This window comes from Panthera leo, chromosome A3, assembly GCF_018350215.1.
Source record: "Panthera leo isolate Ple1 chromosome A3, P.leo_Ple1_pat1.1, whole genome shotgun sequence".
Taxonomy (NCBI): domain Eukaryota; kingdom Metazoa; phylum Chordata; class Mammalia; order Carnivora; family Felidae; genus Panthera; species Panthera leo.
In genome coordinates, this window is record NC_056681.1 from 21,556,799 (window position 1) to 21,575,709 (window position 18,911).

The following is an 18,911-nucleotide window of genomic DNA, read 5'->3' on the forward strand; positions in this document are numbered from 1 at the left end:
ATGGCTTGCTGACTACTCCGACGGGGCAGCCAGGCAACAGGAGGCGTCTGGCAGAGGGGTGGCACAGGGCCTGAGGGAGACCGGGACAAAAGGAGGCTGAAGGAACCCACTGGGAGGTGGGACAAACAGGGAGTAACACTGGATGAACTCCGGTGTCTGGTTTTGATGAATGGCAATGGCATTCTCCAAGACAGGGAGAGAGAAGGGAAGGAAAGGTTGGAAGAAGATGGTCTGTTCGGGCCACCTGGCACTTGAGGTGTCTGTGGAAAGAAGATACATGGATCCGAAGCACAAGGAAGCATCTGGGCTCACGATCTAGATTGAAGCCATCAGCACACCGGCGGTAGCCGAAGCCTTTCTAAATGTGTCACGCAAGGACAGGACGAGAAAAAGGCTAAAGGAATACCAACATCTACGGGGCGGGGATGGAGTCAAGCTTCGTAAAGGACACACAAGTAAGTGTAGAACAGCAGGGGTGGTGTACAGAAACCAGAGAAGAAGAACGCATACAGGGTAATTAACAGCATCAAGCGCCGTAGAGAGGGCCAAAAAAAGAAAAGGAAACAAGAGACGGGGGGCCAAGTATCTTTTGGCTTTTGAGACTGGACCAGTGGTGGCGGATTCTGAACACAGCCACTTCAGTTGACCGTAAGATGCGCACGCCATGCCGCAGTGGGCTCAGAAGTAGAGGCAGCGAGGGAAAACAGGCTAGTTACAAGGGAACGGTGGTAGTGGTGGCGGTGGAGGTGTGCGCTCGCGTGAATGTTTTGTTTCTGTCGTTGTTTTTAATATTAGAGAGGCGAAGCGTGCCACCTGCCGAGAAGGACACCTTCGGCGACTCTCCTGGAGACTTCTTCCACAGAAAGTAAAAGAAAGTGCCGCTGAAGGCCCCGTGTGATAAGGAAAGGCAGACGTTAACAACTTCAGGTTAGACAAGTGTTAGAACCCGTTTGCCCCAGGTGAGGGTAACGGGGCTATTTTATAAGTGGAAAAACCACACCGAAGAGAAAAGGCAAGGACCACTCACCTCAATGGAGAAAGCCAGAAAAAGCCTGGAATGGGGACCGCAGATCCTCATCAATGAATCGTAACTGAGGTAAATGATACCCGTAGGAATAACGCCTAGCAAGTCTACACCTCACGGACTAGAAACACGGAGGGCAAAATAAAAGGACCCGGAAAAGTACCAAATACATCACACCAGACATTTTGAAGAAAGACTGGACTGAGTCCATTAATCACTATCCAAACCCCAAGAATGCTCAGAAGGCTGCTGGTAAATTTTTGTGGAGTTTAAAACTGCAAAGTTGCTCTGCTTGAAGTTCTCCAAGTACCTAATGACTGCATTAAGCAAGACAGTTGTCCATCCTTTTTCCTGAATATAGAAGAACCTGAATAAAGAAGAGAACAGATGAGGAGGCAAAGTCACAATGACAGCTGGCTTCACCACTTCACGTGAAGTGCACCACACCCCCGGGAGCTCACGGACTTGTTTGCAAAGGTTTCATTCGGACTCCTATTCCGACCACGAACATCTCTACTCTAATCATAGAAAAAGACTTTCTGGGGCGCCTGCGTGGCTCAGTCGGTTGAGCGTCCGACTTCGGCTCAGGTCATGATCTCACGGTTCGTGGGTTTGAGGCCCGCGTCGGGCTCTGTGCTGACAGCTCGGAGCCTGGAGCCTGCTTCGGATACTGTCTCCCTCTCTGTGCCCCTCCCCCGCTCACACTCTCTCTAAAAAAATAAATAAACATTAAAAAAAACCCCAGACTTTAGAAGAAGACTTTCTAATTTTCAAGCCCTATATTTTATAGAGATAAAAACGAAAGTCAGAGAAGGAACTTCCAAGATTACAAAGTATGATACAATCCAGTTTTACTTTCTAAAAAATGACAACCTGAAGTGGGTGAAGGCCCACCTTAACAGTAGAACATTCATAAAGACCAAAACAGACCTCTGCTCAAAATGGCATGTATCCACCGGGTCAAACACTTAGACACTAGGGCTCAGATTTCTGTAATCTGAACCTGCTCTCAAAGTGATGGTCACTCAAGTCACTGTTATAAATAAGAAGTAGCTGCTATTTTCCCACAGCAGTTTCAAATGTAAACCCAAACTTAAAGCCCAGAAGAGAGCCCCATTTGTCTAATTAAACTATTCAATGCTCTCACAATCCTTAACTCGTATACCCATGGATACATGGATTTTGTATCTTCTATCTCTAAAGCACCAGACAGCCTAAGAGCATTGCAAAGAGCAAGAACCCCTGAGGCAGGCGTGCATGCTGGTGGCAAAGACCTTGAAATGCATATACACTTCAACATACCCAGAGACAAGCTGGCATCTACACGTTCACACAGCATTCATTTTTAGAAATTTACAGGAAGGAAATAATCCAAATACTGGCAGTTAGCTCAAGGTAAAACAAAACAAAAAAATATAAATGCTCAATACAAATATCGTTGATTATCCAGCCATAAGTGTTCAAGCAGCCATTTCAAGTGTTTATATAAAGTTTGTGTTAATAAGGAAAGATGATCACATACCATTAAAATAAAGTAGGACAGAAAACTGTCTACATATTATGATCATTTTAATTTTAAAATTGGAGAAAAAAATAAAAGAAACACACCAAAATGAAAACATGTTATCTCAGGGGCTCCTGGGTGGCTCAGTTGGTTAAGTGTCCAACACTTGGTTTCGGCTCAGGTCATGATCTCACAGTTCATGGGATCGAGCCCTACATCAGGTTCCTTGCTGACAGCAGGGAGCCTGCTTGGGATTCTCTCTCTCTGTCTCTCTCTCTCTCTCTCTCTCACTCTCACTCTTACTCTCTGCCCCTCCCCAGCTCCTATTCTCTCTCAAAATAAATAAATAAACATTAAAAAAGTTATCTCTGGGTAATGAGATTATAATACTTTTTTAAATACTTATTTTCCACGTTTCCTGTGATGTACGTCTTTTATTTAATCAGAAACAAAGAAAGAACTGAGTATTCGCTGAATAAGAATGAACATTCTGGCAGGGAGGAAGTGACAAGGGGCCCAGATGCTGTTTTCACTTAACACGTATATATACTTTGTAAGTATGAGAAATCAGTGCTACACACACCAGCTAACACCCAGTGGAGCGGGTTTGGAAAACAGGAGGAATCACCAGAAGTTGGATTATAAATATGGAAACAATGCTATGGCTAAAAGAACTCTCGCTGGGAGAGCTATGAAATCATGTCACTTTTCCAATGTGAAGTCTCAAATGTTGGGGAACCATGCCTTTAGGTCACCAAGTATGTGAACTACATTATGATTATAATGTGGTATTTCCCCCTGGGATGAAAAGAGATGAACAAATACCATTTCCACGTTGTGACATGGCAAGAACACACACTAATACCTGCACACACGCACACACACGCGCGCCCTCATGGATCAAAGCTCAAGCTGCACACCCAACCAGAGCGTAAGGGTCAGCAGCAACTCAAAAGAAGGGAAGGACTTCAAGGATACAGCCCCTAAATTCCAAATGACAGAAGCACATAATTCAAGAAAAGTCCCCATCTACTGGAGGGAAACTTTGTGGGAGGAGGCTCCCATCTCAAAACAGGGGTGAAAAGGCAGTGGGTAAGCCATCCGCGGGGTCACTGGAGCTGTGTAAGCAGACTGACCTTTCGACAATGGCTGGAACAAGCCCATGGTGCTGACCACACTGCTAAACCAGGAGGAAAGAACTCTAGGCTAAGGAAGGGCACTGAGTGTAGAAGACTGTGGGCAGGCAGGGCCTCTAAGTTCCCAGGGGAACACAGTACAGGATCACTCGAGTAGGAGTCAGTTTAGGGTTCTGGTCCTCACCGACTTCCTCTGTGACCCTGAACCGCTCATAGAGTCTGTTTTGTTTTCTCATCTAAAATGAGGATTTGGGGCGCCTGGGTGGCGCAGTCGGTTAAGCGTCCGACTTCAGCCAGGTCACGATCTCACGGTCCGTGAGTTCGAGCCCCGCGTCAGGCTCTGGGCTGATGGCTCGGAGCCTGGAGCCTGTTTCCGATTCTGTGTCTCCCTCTCTCTCTGCCCCTCCCCCGTCCATGCTCTGTCTCTCTCTGTCCCAAAAATAAATAAAAAACGTTGAAAAAAAAAAAAAAATTTAAAATGAGGATTAGATCGCCTGCTCCCATCTGCCCGTATTGGAATGGACAATGAGATACTGGCTTTAAACATCATGGGAAAAGGAAGAATTTACTCCAAAGCTGACAAAAAATGGAGCTCTCTATCTCCACCTATCGCCTATCCCATTATTGAAATAACCATCTGCACCCTCAGGGAGGGGAACGATGCTGCCAAAAACAACAGACGGCCATCAGTTTGGTTTAGTACCTCCTCGGCTACAGCCAAAGAATTTCTCAAGTTGTTATAACCAAAGTGCAAACAGAAATACGAAGAGTCACAAGGCAATGTTAGATCCGGGGCCACTTCCCCCTTCCCAGCTGTACTGTCTGAAGTAGAAGGCTCTGCTCCTGAGTACTCGTTACAGCCAAAGGGGAGATGCCAAGCTGGGGAGATACAGCAGCACCCCCAAGTTCGATGAGCCAATCGCCCTCCCCCACACCGAGCACGCCCGGTCATAGCCAGGAGGGTACTCAGAACCTCAGCGGCAGAGTCCGCTCTCTCAAACCTTAGAAAGGTCTTCTCAGAGGCCACTCTGAAAATGCTTCATGCAACTATTTTAATCCCCCTACATAAGATGGCATTTTTCTAAAACAAGGTTCTTGGGGATTGCTGAAATGATTCAACTTTGGCTACTCTTTCGTGTAGGATGTCTTCCGGCTGTTCACCTGATGGAATCAAATCTAAAATAAACAAAACAACAAGAAAGAAAGGCAAACACAAACCTGATGGCAAGTTACCAGATGTCTGCCTCAGATTCTATTCCTGGTCTGTGGCAAACTCCCCTCTCTGGGCCTGAGTTTCTTCACCAATTCGGAAGTCAGATTCCATGATGTCTAAGGTTCCATCCAGCTCAAGAATACCGTTAACGACTTTGCCCAGACATCCGGGCCTCAGCGTGCCACTTCATCTTGCGTGAAAAGTGAAGCTGGCTGCCATGGCTGTGCCTCGGTGGCTTTGCTGAGCACACACACGTCTGCAAACACACCTCGTAAAGGTGGGGAACACACGCCTACCGAAAGGCAGCACACACCACAGCCCCCTCCCGGGACCCCTGATACTTATGGCACCTAAACGGGGCCTCTGTAATGTCAAATCCATCAGTAAGAGGGACTCCAGGATGCTTTTTTAAATTCCGCAGCAGATTAAAGAAGATCTAGGTAAACAGAAAGAAATCTTGTGTTCACTGATTGGAAAACCTATGATTGTTAAAATGGCAACAGTTCCCAAAGCAATCTATAGATTCAGTGCAGTCCCTATGAAAATTCCAGCGACCTTTTTTTGCAGAAATGACAATACCACGATGTGAATGAAAATAACTGATGTGTTAAGGTAGTAAAACTGCACACGTGTCCACCTTTTTGATTTTTTCCCCAGTGCTTGTACAAATAGATCTGCACTCCCTCCCTCCGCCACCGCCCCCACGTGCCCTGACCCCTCGGATGGAACATACCCACGCCACGCTTTATCCAAACTGACGAGACAGGAACTCCATCCAAACCATTCAGACCATGGCTTGTGAGCTTCTTACAGCCAACCGGGGCAACGGTCACCTCTGTCTACCAGAAACAAGCCTTCCTTTTGCTCTAAGAACTGAAGTTTGGAGGCTTTTCTGGTACCTTTGGCCTTTACCTTTGGAATTAACCTTCTCTGTCCCCTCCACATTTCTGAACTTCACCTCCAGGCTGCCATTTGTGCTCCTACCCACATGCCCTTTCCCATTTCTAGATTTTCTCGTGTCCGTGACAAAAGCATTGCAGACAGATTTGAAGCAGACCCTTCTAACTCTGCCTGTAGTTTAATGGAAAGGTGGTAGGCCAATGTCAACCCTAACATCCAGAAACAGAAGCTTAAAAAACAAAAAACCAAAAAGATGTTAAAAAAAAAAATCATCTCAAAATGGATCATGCTTCTATCTAAAGTGAAAAAAGCACAACAAATGAGAAACCCATAGGAGTTTCTATCAAAAAGTCACCTTTCTTTACCACAAATTAAATCAGATTTGTCAAACCACTTTGCCCACAACCTAAAAAAAAAAAAGCAAACCCTCTTATTTCTAGAAAAAGAATACACTGACTGATGAGATTTCATGCACAGAACAAATATTCACTGAGGAACAATTATGTCGCCGGCACTGACAGAACAGCGAGAGTGTGCAGTCCAGCAGACTTCAGAAGACCTGTTGAGGGCACTGCCGTGTTCAGAAACTGCCTGTGTGTTTCATAATTCTCTCCTATTTTAAGTAAGCTTCAGACCAAATTAGTGTTATAATTAACATGTTAATTTCTTCCGGGTCTATTTCAACTGAGACACAGTGAGCTGGGATGCTCCCCTTACTCTGTCTCACATTCTGACTCCCCGTCTGCTGTTTCTCCCCCAACAGAGTGTCAGCACGTCTTGCTCATCTCTGCACATCTCCTGACGGGTACGAGACTTTGCGGACTTTCTTCACGAAGAAGCAAGCAGCTCCTTAAAGAGTACAGAGCCTCGTTCCCATTGGAGGACTCTGACGCCTCCTTCCCACACGTTCTGTCTTTCACCTTTCTTCAACACACAGGTCTGCTCCAGTCTGGCTGTTTCCCATCTATAAACATATTTCTCTTCTTCGATTGCTATTTCCTTTTACAAAAAGGCTTCATTGCCTTACAGGAAGTTTGGATTTGCCCTTAAACCACAATCAGAGTTGCCAACTGTCTCCTTAATCTACATTACGTATAATCCCGTGGTTGGGTTTTATGTTCACCTATGCTGTTTATGCCAGAATGACTTCCTGGAGGGCAGAAACACAATCTCTTTCCGTGAGCTGTGACTGTCCCCTCCTACATCCCAGGGTGTGAAGCATCCTTGGCTCTGAATCCTCCTATTCCCTATCCCAAAGTTTAGGAGCCATCCAGAAATCTAATGTTAAGTTTCTTAAGTGAATGACAAAAAGGTATGCTTATTATGTGAAAGAAGATATGAATTTAAAAAATAAAAAAAGTAAAAAAACCTCATGTGTTAACAAATCAGAACTTTGGGAAGAAAAGAGACTTTCAAGCAAAACATTACATTTCCAGAGTTCTAAGAATTCCACGTTTCTAATTAAAAGGCAATGAAAGAATTAAAATAATAAAAGCAGATTTCATTTACATTCTGATTTGGCAATCTTAAAGCAAGGACTGGCAGTGTTAAAAAAGGGAATGTTAAAAACGTAAGTATATATTTGACACACTGTCCTCATCAACAGGAGACTCTGAGGATTTGGAATAATCCATGCTAGTAATGCACCTTTCAAGTGGCATATACTTTACAAGGATATGGTGGAATAAGACCAGTTTGTTATGGAATGTGAGAGAAAAAATCACAGTTTCCAGAGAGCAGAGTATTTGCATTTTTAGCAAACATGAATAAAGAACTACAGCCATCTCTCAACATCTTACACTGTATGTAGCCATTTGATTTTTCAAACAAGCAAATTTAGCTTCATTTTTACAGTGAATGGTTTTGCTCAAGTGGCTAAGAGACATGGTTTGAAAATAGAAAGAATCTTTGGTTCAGTGGTGGGACCCTCCTGTTCGGATTCTTAAGCAATGGAATCCCAATGCCCAGATGAGCAGAGAATTTGGGCTGGAAAGCTACGGAACAGACCCAAATCTCTGATCCATCTCTTTGCTTAATGGCCTGTTATGGCACCTCACAAAACACTGGTTCTACAGAAACCTGAATGATTCCCCCAAGAAACACAGGGAGCAAAGTGCAACTGTGAGGAAGGGAAACAAACAAAGAGTTAATCCACTCTACCAACCCAATCTCCTTCTCAAAGACTCTGTCCTCTATGGTAGCTTGCCACGTTCCACCCAACAACAGCTGCTCATGATAATCAATGTCTGACAGATCAGAGAAAGCCCTTAATGTGTCGCCAAGGGGCAGTTCAACAGATGGCATGGTGACTTACAACCAGAATCATTAATTACACTCTCTTATTAGTCCCGGGGCACAGTGCTGAAAATGCTTCCTCAGTGAAAGATGAGCGTTTCAGATAAATGACCGTCTGGTACTGCCTGTGAAACTCCCTTTAGGATTTCTGGTCAGTGTCGATTTCTAAATCTAAGCCATACTATTTTCACAGCCATTTCCCATCTTCTACTTCTAGGGTGGCTTTATGAAGCCCCCCCACCCCCGACCCCAACCCGCACCACTACCCATCTCTGATCCCATAATCACCACAAGTAAGGATATGGTCAAAAGTGCCCATCACTCATCACCTGCCTCAAGTCAGCAACTGTGTGAAAAGGCAAACATAATAATCTCAGCCACAGAACTAGCTCCGTTTCCCCTCCCTCTGTGCCAGAGAACATGTTTCTTGAGTGCTGGGGTGGGGAGAGGGGACTATCCCCTCCTTCCCTTATCTATTCTGGTATTTTTCTTACAATATGTGACTGCTTCTCCAACTCAAAACTGTCCTCACCCCTGAAACCACTGGCAGCTTGGGGCAAGCGAAGGTTCCCAAATGTCCATACTGCTGGCTGCATTATGCAAGTGCTGATGTTAAACCACCATGTACTGAATTAAGAAGCCAAACAAATTCGTGGTGAGGAACCAGTTCTAGAGCCTTCCCCAAGGGCATTCACGCTAATGTGAACTCAGGGTAGGAATCAGTTCCTTCTCCACAGTTTGAGAACTGGACTCCATAAACATTACTGTGAAACTGTAGAACTGATTGAAGACAGAGCTTAGAGGCAGAGTTCTTATTGGCCTTAACCGTGGATATAAGTCAGAAATAAATCTCAATATAATCTAGACGACAGAAAATTCAAAGCATTTTCCAAATACCACCAAATGAACATGCTTGGGTTTTATTAACCACCTATTCTTTTTGTACCTCAATCTAGGTATATATTTTTTTAATGTGAATTCAAACTAAAGCAATATTAAGATCCTAAATGCTTTAAGACTTCATTGTTTGTTTCCTGCATTCCGGTTCGTTCCTTCTTGGACACATAAAATCGTGACTTCATTTTCAACTCGGTTCAAATAATTACACAATTATCTGACGGATATTCTCATCTCATAAATTTTTAAAAGACAAAAAAATGTGTTAATTAAAGCATAATAAAAATCTCCTAATGTGGACTATAGGCAGGGAAACTTGGAAAGTCTGGGTCCGCCTTGCAACGTACTCACTTCTAGTTTTTTCTCCTTTTCTGACAAAACGTCTTTCTGGTTCTGGGTGTACTCCACCAACATCCGAGCCAGCTGGCGCCGGTCTTCCAGTTCTGCCGCCAGACGCCCGTTATATTCTGCTAGTAACAGACATGCTTCATCTACTGTTTTTGAGAGACGTTCGGCTGCCTCTTTGTCTACATACAAATGAGACCAAAAAATAGAGACAATATAGAAATCACACAGGCATGATTGCAAACATTTCTGGGGAAGGTTAACAGTTTCTCTCAATGTACAGAGTCCAAAAATAAGCCAGAACCTGTAGACAAACAATGGACTGACTGACAGAGAAACCCAAAGGCACTCACTCCTAATAAGATAGGACATTTCTGAATTACCTGAAGTGAGGGTAATCTTACAAAGGATTTCTAAATGCCTATTCCTGCAAAAGCTCTATAAATAAACCAAGCAGAAAGAGATATCTAAGCTCATACGTGAAATAATTTTTCCTTGCCTCTGAGAATTTCCAAAGTGCTTTCATTCATATTATTTTGTTAAGTATTCTTCGCACATTCTTTTGAAATAAAGAAGCAAGCACTCGTTTCTTGGGTGTGGAAACTATGACCAAATAAAAGCTACAGGACAGGTTTGACACCAGGCGGTCAGCAGAGGAGCTGGGACTCAAAACCACGGCTCTAAAATGGACCTATAGGACTCTACCCCTTACACCGTGTAAGCCTTAAACCCGGGGATGAGCTCTTGTCTTCCACTCAGCAAAATACAGGGTCTGATAACAGACATTCTTTCAAATTCTTTAACTGCGACCCATGCTAAGAAACACACTTTATGCAAACGCAGAAAAAAGAAGTGTTTCATAAAACAATACTTATCCTTACTATGTACAAAGTGTTCCATCTTCTTTTGTTTTTGTTTTTTTTTTTTGGTCATTACCTACCAGACTGATGTACATCCCATTAACGAGTTGCAACTCATTATTCGTGAAAAAACCGGGAAGCATCAAAGAAAGGGTATTCTTGGGAAAGAAGGTGAACAAGACTCAACATTAGGAAATGAGAAGAAGAAACGAAAGGATGATCTGTATTAGGAAACAATAGATATAATTAATTTCATGCGGGTGTGGTGAAACTGCAACTTTAATATGTGCATATCATTTAAGAAAGGCCGTTAGGGGTCAAAAGAGCGGATCAGTTCTTTGAACCAAGAACACTAGGGACACCAGCAGCTCTGTGGGACCAACTGGAAGGGGATTACAGGGATACTGGTATGCTGTTCCCTGTGAATACAGGTCATCAGAAGTGAGAGACCTCAGTATTCTGGGAGGCAATGGGATTTAAGGATTCCCAACAGAGTTTCTGTTTGGCACACAGGCTGTTTGACTTTTGGATGCCTTCTTAATATGAATGTCAGGAGGTGAACTGTTGAGAGATCCCAAATTCGGTCTGATGCCAAAGATGAGGAACTTCTACGCTCCTCAGGAGCAGGGAAACAAAAGGATGTTCTTGGTGAGGAAGAAAGAGTGAGCCAAAGAGAACACAAAGGAAAGAGACAATCTCAATCACAGAAAATTAAAGAAGATGGTGAAACTTATTCTTCAAGATCGGTGGTAAGGTCTGAGAACAAGCTGCCGGAGCGGTGAGGTTGATTTTACCTTTGTCTTCGCTTGACTGCATCTCTTTTCCCCCCAAATAGTTAATTCTTTAAAATGTTTTGAGCGCCCATGGCAAAAATGGCAAGGAAAACACTAATTTTAAGATTAAAAAAAGGTGGGGGGGGCACCTGGGTGGCTCGGTCAGTTAAGCCTCTGACTTCAGCTCAGGTCATGATCTTGCAGTTCGTGAGTTCGAGCCCCACATTGGGCTCTGTGCTGAGAGCTCGGAGCCTGAAGCCTACTTCAGATTCTGTGTCTCCTCTCTGCCCCTCCCCCACTTGCGTGCGCACGCACTCTCCCTCTCTCAAAAATAAACATTAAAAAAAAAAAAAAGATTACAAAAAAAAAAATCAATTCTCACCCTCCAAGTTGTACCAAGGGAGAGAATTCCTTCACACAAATAATTACAATCCAGAAAAATAACCTGTGATTTTAGGAGTCGCAGAAAAAATGCAGTCAAAGCACAGCAGATAGACGCTTACTCCAGAGAACCTACCAACTGCGCCTATCCTCATATGCTCTGCCCTCCCAGTTCTGCAGGCCAGTGGCTGTGTGCCTCTTTTGGCCGGCCCTCCACTTGTGCACAGGCATCCTATTCCCTCTTGCTTACTCCAACATTCTGTTTCTGCAACTGTCCCTCATGCTTCCCCAGACCTCTCGATTTCTTTACTCTTCCTCCGCAAGCAGTGCCACGGACATACAGACATGCTGCTCTACCTTCTGCCCACGTGTTGCTTTCTAGCTACTGCCCCATCTCCCGGCTTCCCTTACAGAACTCTTCAGGAGAGCTGACCATATTCCTGGTACCCACCACCCTTTCTCCTACCAATGTCACTAAACCCACTCCGATCAGACTGCTATGCCCCAAACCTTCCAATTAGCTTAACAAATACGCGGCCTGCTATTATGTGCCCAACACCATTCTAGGCCCTCAGAGCAACAGGGAACAGGAAGGACAAAAACTCTCTGCTCCAAAGAGTTTACATTCTCAGGTAAGAAGAGAAACAATATGCTACATTTTGCATGTTTATCAACTGAAGGTAAGAGTGCCGGAGAAAGAAAAGGCAGAGGAGAAAGCATGGAGCATTCAGAGGGAGGAGTGTAATTTTAAATGTACTGGTCAGGGTAGGGTTCACTGCGGTGGTACGTAAAGCAAGGCCTGGAAAAAGTGAGAGAACAAGCCATGTGACTATGTGGGAAAGATCATTTCAAGCAGAGAAAACAGCAAGTACAAAGGCCCTAGAACTGGAAAGTGCCTGGCAAGGAGCCTTTGCTCTGAGCAGAGGGAGACGTGATACAACTTCCATTCTAATAGATCACTCTGGCTACTCTGGTTATATTGAGCACAGAGTGACGGCTGGGGCGAGAAACAAGGAGGAAGCACGGACACCAAAGAGGAGACTGCGGCGGTGACCCAAGCGAAGATGGCGGTGACTCACACAGGCGGCAGCAGTGGAAGTGTTACATGGTAACAATGTCAGATACTGGTTTTGGTCCTGGTCAATAGGGTTATGAGGGGCTCATTTACTGATATGGGCAAGACCATAAGAGAAGTGAATTCTGGAGAGAGGATGAGAAGTTTGGTTTGAGACAAGTCAAGTTTGAAATGCCTTTGGAGACACCTAGCTAGCAACACCAAGCAGAAGGCCAGATGTACGGGTCTCAAGTTCAAGTGAGAGGCCAACACTAGACATGTAAATTAGGGAATTATTAGCCCAAAAATGGTTATTTAAGGCCACCGAATTGGATTAAGAGGGACAGTAAAACTAACTAGAGAAGAGGGCTAAGTACTCGACATGAAGGGGGAAAAGAGGCACAAAGAAACCCCCAACGGATACTGAAGAGCCACTGCTAGAGAGAGGCGAGGAAAGCGAGGATATGGAGCCCTACTTTCCTGCTGCTGCTGTAACAAATTGACCACAAACTCCCTGGCTTAAAATAACATGAATGTACTATCTTAATATTTACTATTAAGGGCCTCTTCTTCCATCTTCAAAATGCATCTCTCCAAAGACTGTTCCAGGGTCCTATCTCCTTCTTTGACTCTTGCCCTCCTGCCTCCTCCTTAGAAGGAGCCTGTGATTAGATTGGGTCTACTTGAATAATCCAGATTATCTCCCCACTTCAAGATTCTTAACTTCATCACATCTGTAAAGTCCCTTCTGCCACGTAAGAGTACATTCACAGATTCTGGGGATTAGGACATGGACAACAGGGTGGAGTCGGGGGTATCATTATTCTGTCTACTGCACCAAATGAGCAGAAATGACCAACTGGGCCAAAGGTTACTAAGATCAAGTTACGGTGACCACAGATAAAGATTGGGTAAAAATTCACCACTGAATTTAGCAACATGGAAGTCATCAACAACACCGATAAAAGCAGTTTCAGTAAAGTGTAGTCAGCAGAGAATGGGAAGAGGGGAAATGGTGGCAGATGAGTAAAGGCAATCTATTTAAGACGTTTTACTATAAAGAACAGAGAAATGTAGGAATATCTGGGTCAAGGAAAAAAGTCTCTTCCACGTGGGAAAAAAAGTACATGATTTTATGCCATAAAGAATGTTCCAGTAGACGGAGAAAATGGAGAACTGTTGGAGCTACATCCTTGAGTAGTGAGAAGGAACAGGGCTAACAAACAAGTAGGGGGCTGGTTTAGAAAACAGCATCATCACCCACCGAAGTAGGAAGAAAAGTCAGCCTATGTGTGTTATTTGTTTTTCCCAGCCACACTCAGCTGTTCAGGTCCAGGTAAGGAACAGAGGAAAAGCTGGATTTCAGAATGGTGGTTATCAGGGGCTGAGGGAAGGAGGAAATGAGTTATTAAATGAGTATAAAGTTTCAGTTTTGCAAGATGAAGAGAGTTCTGGAAATCGGCTGTGCAATAGTGTGAATGTACTTATCAACACTTCTGAAGTGTACCCTTGAAAACGGTTAAGGTGGTAAATTTTGTTGGGTGTGTTTTACTGCGATAAAAATCAAAACAGGGGAGCCTGGGTGGCTCAGTCGGTTAAGTGTCCGACTCTTGACTTCAGCTCAGGTCACGATCTCACGGTTTGTGGGATCGAGCCCTGCGCATCTAGCTCTGCACTGACAGCATGGAGCCCGCTTGGGATTCTCCCCTGCTCTCTCTCTCTCTCTCTCAAAATAAATGAATGTTAAAAAAAAAAATCAAAACTAATTTTTTATTAATTTAAAAAAGCTATGAGACATGAGACCTTTAGGTCAGTGAAAACAGATAAATAAAATCACATACATTGCTAGCTTTATGTTAAGTTGCTCCCAATTTTTACAGACTTTGATTCTGATAGTACGAATAAATGAGTTGATCCTTATAGTAACAATAAAAGTTGAATTTAACCAGGAGAAAAGCTGGGGTCTGCCAGAAGACCACAGGCAAGAGGACAAAGAAAAACAGGGATTGAGGGTGTACGTAAGGGAGTGATTACAAAGACTCCATGCTAAGTGAAGAGAATAAGGGCACAGAGAAGTGGAAGCTGGCAAAAGGCAGAAGGAGCAGTAGACCGTTCAATCTAGTAGAGGGTCCAACTGCTGGAGATGGGGAAGTGGAAGCGCGAGCCGAGACGCGGCTTGTGGCATTCAGACGGCCTCCATGTTGTGTCCTCCAACTAAGCAGCCTCCTAGCCTCAAGGCCTCTCCTTGGACTATACTCTCTGCTTGGGTGGCACTTCCTCCCCTCAGAGAGCCTCACGGCTTGATTCCTAATCTTGGGGGTCCTCTGATCAAAGGTCATCTCATCAAAAAGGCTTTCCCTGACCCCCTTTAAAATACAGGTGTGGCTCGGGAGATACTGCAGGTTTAGTTCCAGACCGCTGCAATAAAGCAAGTATCACAATAAAGTGAGTCAAGTGAATTTTTTGGTTTCCCAACGCATGCAAACGTTACATTTACACTACGCTGTTCCCCCCAAGTGTGCAATAGCATTATGTTAAAAAAACGCACACATCATAATCAAAAAATACTTGTTGCCAAAAAATGCTATCACCTGAACTTTCAGTGAGTCCTACTCACTGATCACAGATCATAACAAATATAATGAAAAAGTCTGACATACTGCAAGAATTACCAAAAGGGGACACGGAGACATGAAGTGAGCAAATGCCATGGGGAAAACGGCACCAATAGACTTCTTGAAGGCACCTAATCTCTCAAAGCCTCAATTTCCTCTGACGCAATATGGGGATATTCAGTGACCTCAAAAGGTTATCACCAAGAGTAAAAAAAGTATCTGGCACAGAGCATACTCTATAAACATCAGTTCATGCTTCACTCCTTCCTTTCAATTCTCCATGCATAAAGCGTTACTTGTCCCTCCCTATTGAAACGGGGGTGATCATCGTGAGGGCAAAATGACATGACTGACAATACACACCCAGCATTCCTGGCATTAGAGGCACTACCATCCACGGGGTGTGTCAGTGTGTACAAATCACACAGCACTCAACCGTAATTTTTTTTAGTAAGAGGATCACGAGTTTAATACCTTCTCTCCTGGCCCCCACATCACACACACAATCTGCCCTGTGTTTTCAACAGACCTGACTTAGGAGTGCTGCGGGTAGTGGCAGGCCTGCATTTCTGCATAGTTCCTAGAATCACTATTAAAGCTTGGACTATTTCAACAGCTTTGCTGTTTTGCAAAACTCAAACCGCACAGACGTCTGTTATCTCCAAACATAAGCATGTCCTAGGGCTTGATGCCTCAGAGATATGTCCCTCTTCCCTCACCTTTCACCCCAACTCTACCCTCTCACCTGTTATTTTTTCCAAGAGAGAAACATCTTGCACTTCTTGGGGCAAAGAAGCAATTTTCTGCCGGACAGTAGCATCCCCCGATGCAGCATTCTCCAGGTCCTGCAAAGCTTTGATTAGTTCCTCGGTCTGTACAATGAAAACACAAACAACGCTGTCCATTAAGATGTAGGAGACTTAAAGAAAATTAGCTAGAAATAAATGAGCTGGAGGCCAATTCTAAAAATAATCATTCCTGACATTTAAAAAAACATTGTTCTTAGTACCGGAGCCTATACTGAGGTCAATGACATGGAGTCTAAGAGAATGTACAAAGTTAATTTTTCTAAGTCAATGACAGAACATAAAGAAATTCTACATAATTCTGAAAAAAACAAAAACAAAAAAACCGCCACAACTTTTTAAAAGAGCATGGTTTCGGCAACTGAAAAAAAATGGAGTCTGGTTCATACTGCTAGGTTTCAATGTTCATCTATTTATTTTTGAGACAGAGAGTGTGAGTGGGGGAGGGGCAGAGAGCGAGGGAGACAGAGAATCTGAAGCAGGCTCTGAGCTCAGGGCTCCAGCTCACAAGTTGCAAGACTGTGACCTGAGCTGAAACTAAGAGTCAGAAGCTTAACCGGCCGGGCCACCCAGGCACCCCCTTACTGCTTAGTTTCAAATAATGTATGATTTCTAATACAGAACGGTCTTGGTCGCCAGTACAGAACAAAGGCATACACACCAGATGTTGAACAATTGTGCGATGACTGATTAAATGAAATGACACCGCCGACTTCGATTCTTCCTTGGATTTGCTTTACAAAATAAATGTCACAAAGATGACCGTTTCGATTTTGGCAGCCACTCCCAAAATTAAATGTGTCAAACTCATTAATTACAAACAAAGGGGAAAAAGACACAGAAAAGAGCAAACCAAGAATGCATACTCTGTGTATCAAAAAAGAGGTTTTTAAATCATCAGAAAACAACGAACACCAACAGGTTAGCCAGTCCAGAAAGACCCAGGAGACAAACTGACAATGCAGACGGTAGTCAAGTTATCCTACAAGTTGATAATTCAGGCTGTCCTCCTGGAAGTTTTTAAATGGAAAGATATGTAACGCTGTTTTCACTTAACCCACCATCTAAGTCAACATTTTAACATAACACAAATCAGACACGCTTCCTATTTACATGGGTCTTGGCCAGACCCATGTATAATAAAGTAAAGCTGTTTTAGGCAAAATGAGAGGCCATGTAACTCAGTCAAGAGCATAGTCTCTGAGGTCAGTCAGACCCAGATTCAAATTAAGACACTGGGCAAGTTATTTAATCTGTCTCTTTGAGCCTCACTTTCTTTGACAGTAAGTAAAGTAAGTAAGTAAGTAAGTAAGTAAGTAAATAAACAGCAAAAATTAAAACCACACAGAGTTCATGAGCTAATTTATATGGAGGGCTAAACAGCAGATATATAATTAAAAATTCAACGGCCTGTTTTAATATTTAAATAGGTTATATTGTAGCAAATTTGCTATTGCTGCACAGACTGTCCTAGAAACTAATGAGTTATTTACTTATTAAAAAAATAACCATGCTGTTGGAGAAAAGCCATGGCAGAGGACAGTCAAATGTCTTTGTAGCATTATCTACCCTTTCACAAAAATCTACTTTTTAAGAATACTGTCAATTCCTAGGAGTGAAAAAAAGCCAAGTCCAAATACTCTATAAGACATAAACCCATCCAGGCTCATGGCATGCGAAGACAAAGGCAAGCCTGCTATCTGCCAAGTTTCCCTGGGTGGATCTTGCACCCAGAGCCCCCGGAACTGCCCTCTGGTGATTTTGTACTATTGGTCCCTAGCGCCACCTTGTGGCCATAATCTTCAACTAGAAGTCATGCCACAAAGCCGCTCTGCCCCACTCTCTGGGAGTCCAGACATACCAAGAGGGGTCCTGCAGAAGGATCTTGGGGAGAGTAGCTTCCAGGGTAGTCGTCATCCTCCTCCTCTTGGATCTGCTGAAAAGTTCGCTTCAGGGATTTCTTCTCTTCTGCTGCTAGAGGAAAGAAATAGGGCACAAACTTGGGTCACGACAGCCCGTGTAGGTAAGAGTCAAATATTATGCACAATGGGCCACATGCAAAAAAAGGGCAAAAGGGGGTGTACATTTCCAAAGATAGCTTAACGTTAACCTATATGCTAGTTATTTTAAATTGGTGGTAGTTCCCTACATTACTGAAGAGTCAAAAATGGTCTTAGGTCTGTCATCTCACATTGACTCACTGAAGAAAATACTACCGAAAACATGCGTCTAAAAACGAGACTTCCCCAACTAACACATTTCATTAAAAAGCTTGTTTCTTAAAAATAAAAGTTAACAAGAGAAGTGAAGTGGCAAGAAACCCATGAGACAATATAACAAAGCCAGCCAATATACGGAAGGGTTTGTAGAGAATATACTGCATATTAAATGGAACACTATATACTTCCCAGGAGGACTTCAGAAAATAAAAACAGGCATTCCCCACTTTTCTAAAGCTTGCTTTTATGAAAGAACTACAGTAACAGCATCCGTTTTCACTAACCAAAACCAATTCAGAGAGGATATTTGCTTTCGCAAAGAAAGGCAAAAAGTGAATAGTGGTCAGCATTTGTTTTGAAGGGAGCACTGACAGAGGTGGTGTGCACCCCAAGCAGCCAGAGGGGCCCGCCAAGTTCATTCCAGAAACTACACTCAGAATTTCAACATAAAGCCACCAGAGCTTTGAGCTGTATCTGTGAGCATCTGTGCTTCATCTCGATTTATTTTGTGCATCTGTTAGCAAGATGTGGCCTAAGGTATCAGAAAAGCCTAAGAGAGGTTATTTTTGGAGTCTGGGAATGCTCAAAACTTTTTCCATATAAATTAACGGTAACTGCTTCTTCACTTTATTCCAACTTGGCTTAGGAAAGGTTTCATAGATACGGTCTACTTTCGACAGCAGGAGAAGCCTGTAGTAGAGAGAAACCAACCAATAAAATTGTGTCAGAAACTCTAAACACCCACGCTATGATAAGCATGACCATTTCAAAACTCTTTCCTTTTGCATCAAATTGGACAATACAAAATAAATGCCAAACATCTGTGGGACACAAGTCTAAATGACACGTTCAGGCTTGGAAAGCAAAGAAACAATGGTACACCTAACGT

At 43.5% G+C, this 18,911-nt stretch overlaps 1 protein-coding gene across 3 annotated transcripts in view; it reads right to left on the minus strand.

The window, feature by feature from the left end:
• The window catches only part of RPRD1B (regulation of nuclear pre-mRNA domain containing 1B), a 51,101-nt gene that overhangs the window by 12,611 nt on the left and 19,579 nt on the right, over positions 1 to 18,911 (minus strand). For 2 of the 3 annotated variants that reach the window (XM_042930999.1, XM_042931001.1), the window contains exons 4-6: positions 17,665 to 17,777; positions 15,743 to 15,869; positions 9,321 to 9,496 (exon numbers count right to left, since the gene is read on the minus strand). In XM_042930999.1, coding sequence (XP_042786933.1) covers positions 9,321 to 9,496; positions 15,743 to 15,869; positions 17,665 to 17,777 — 416 coding nt within the window. The remainder of the gene's footprint in view (positions 1 to 9,320; positions 9,497 to 15,742; positions 15,870 to 17,664; positions 17,778 to 18,911) is intronic. The other variant, XM_042931000.1, reaches the window with a different exon arrangement.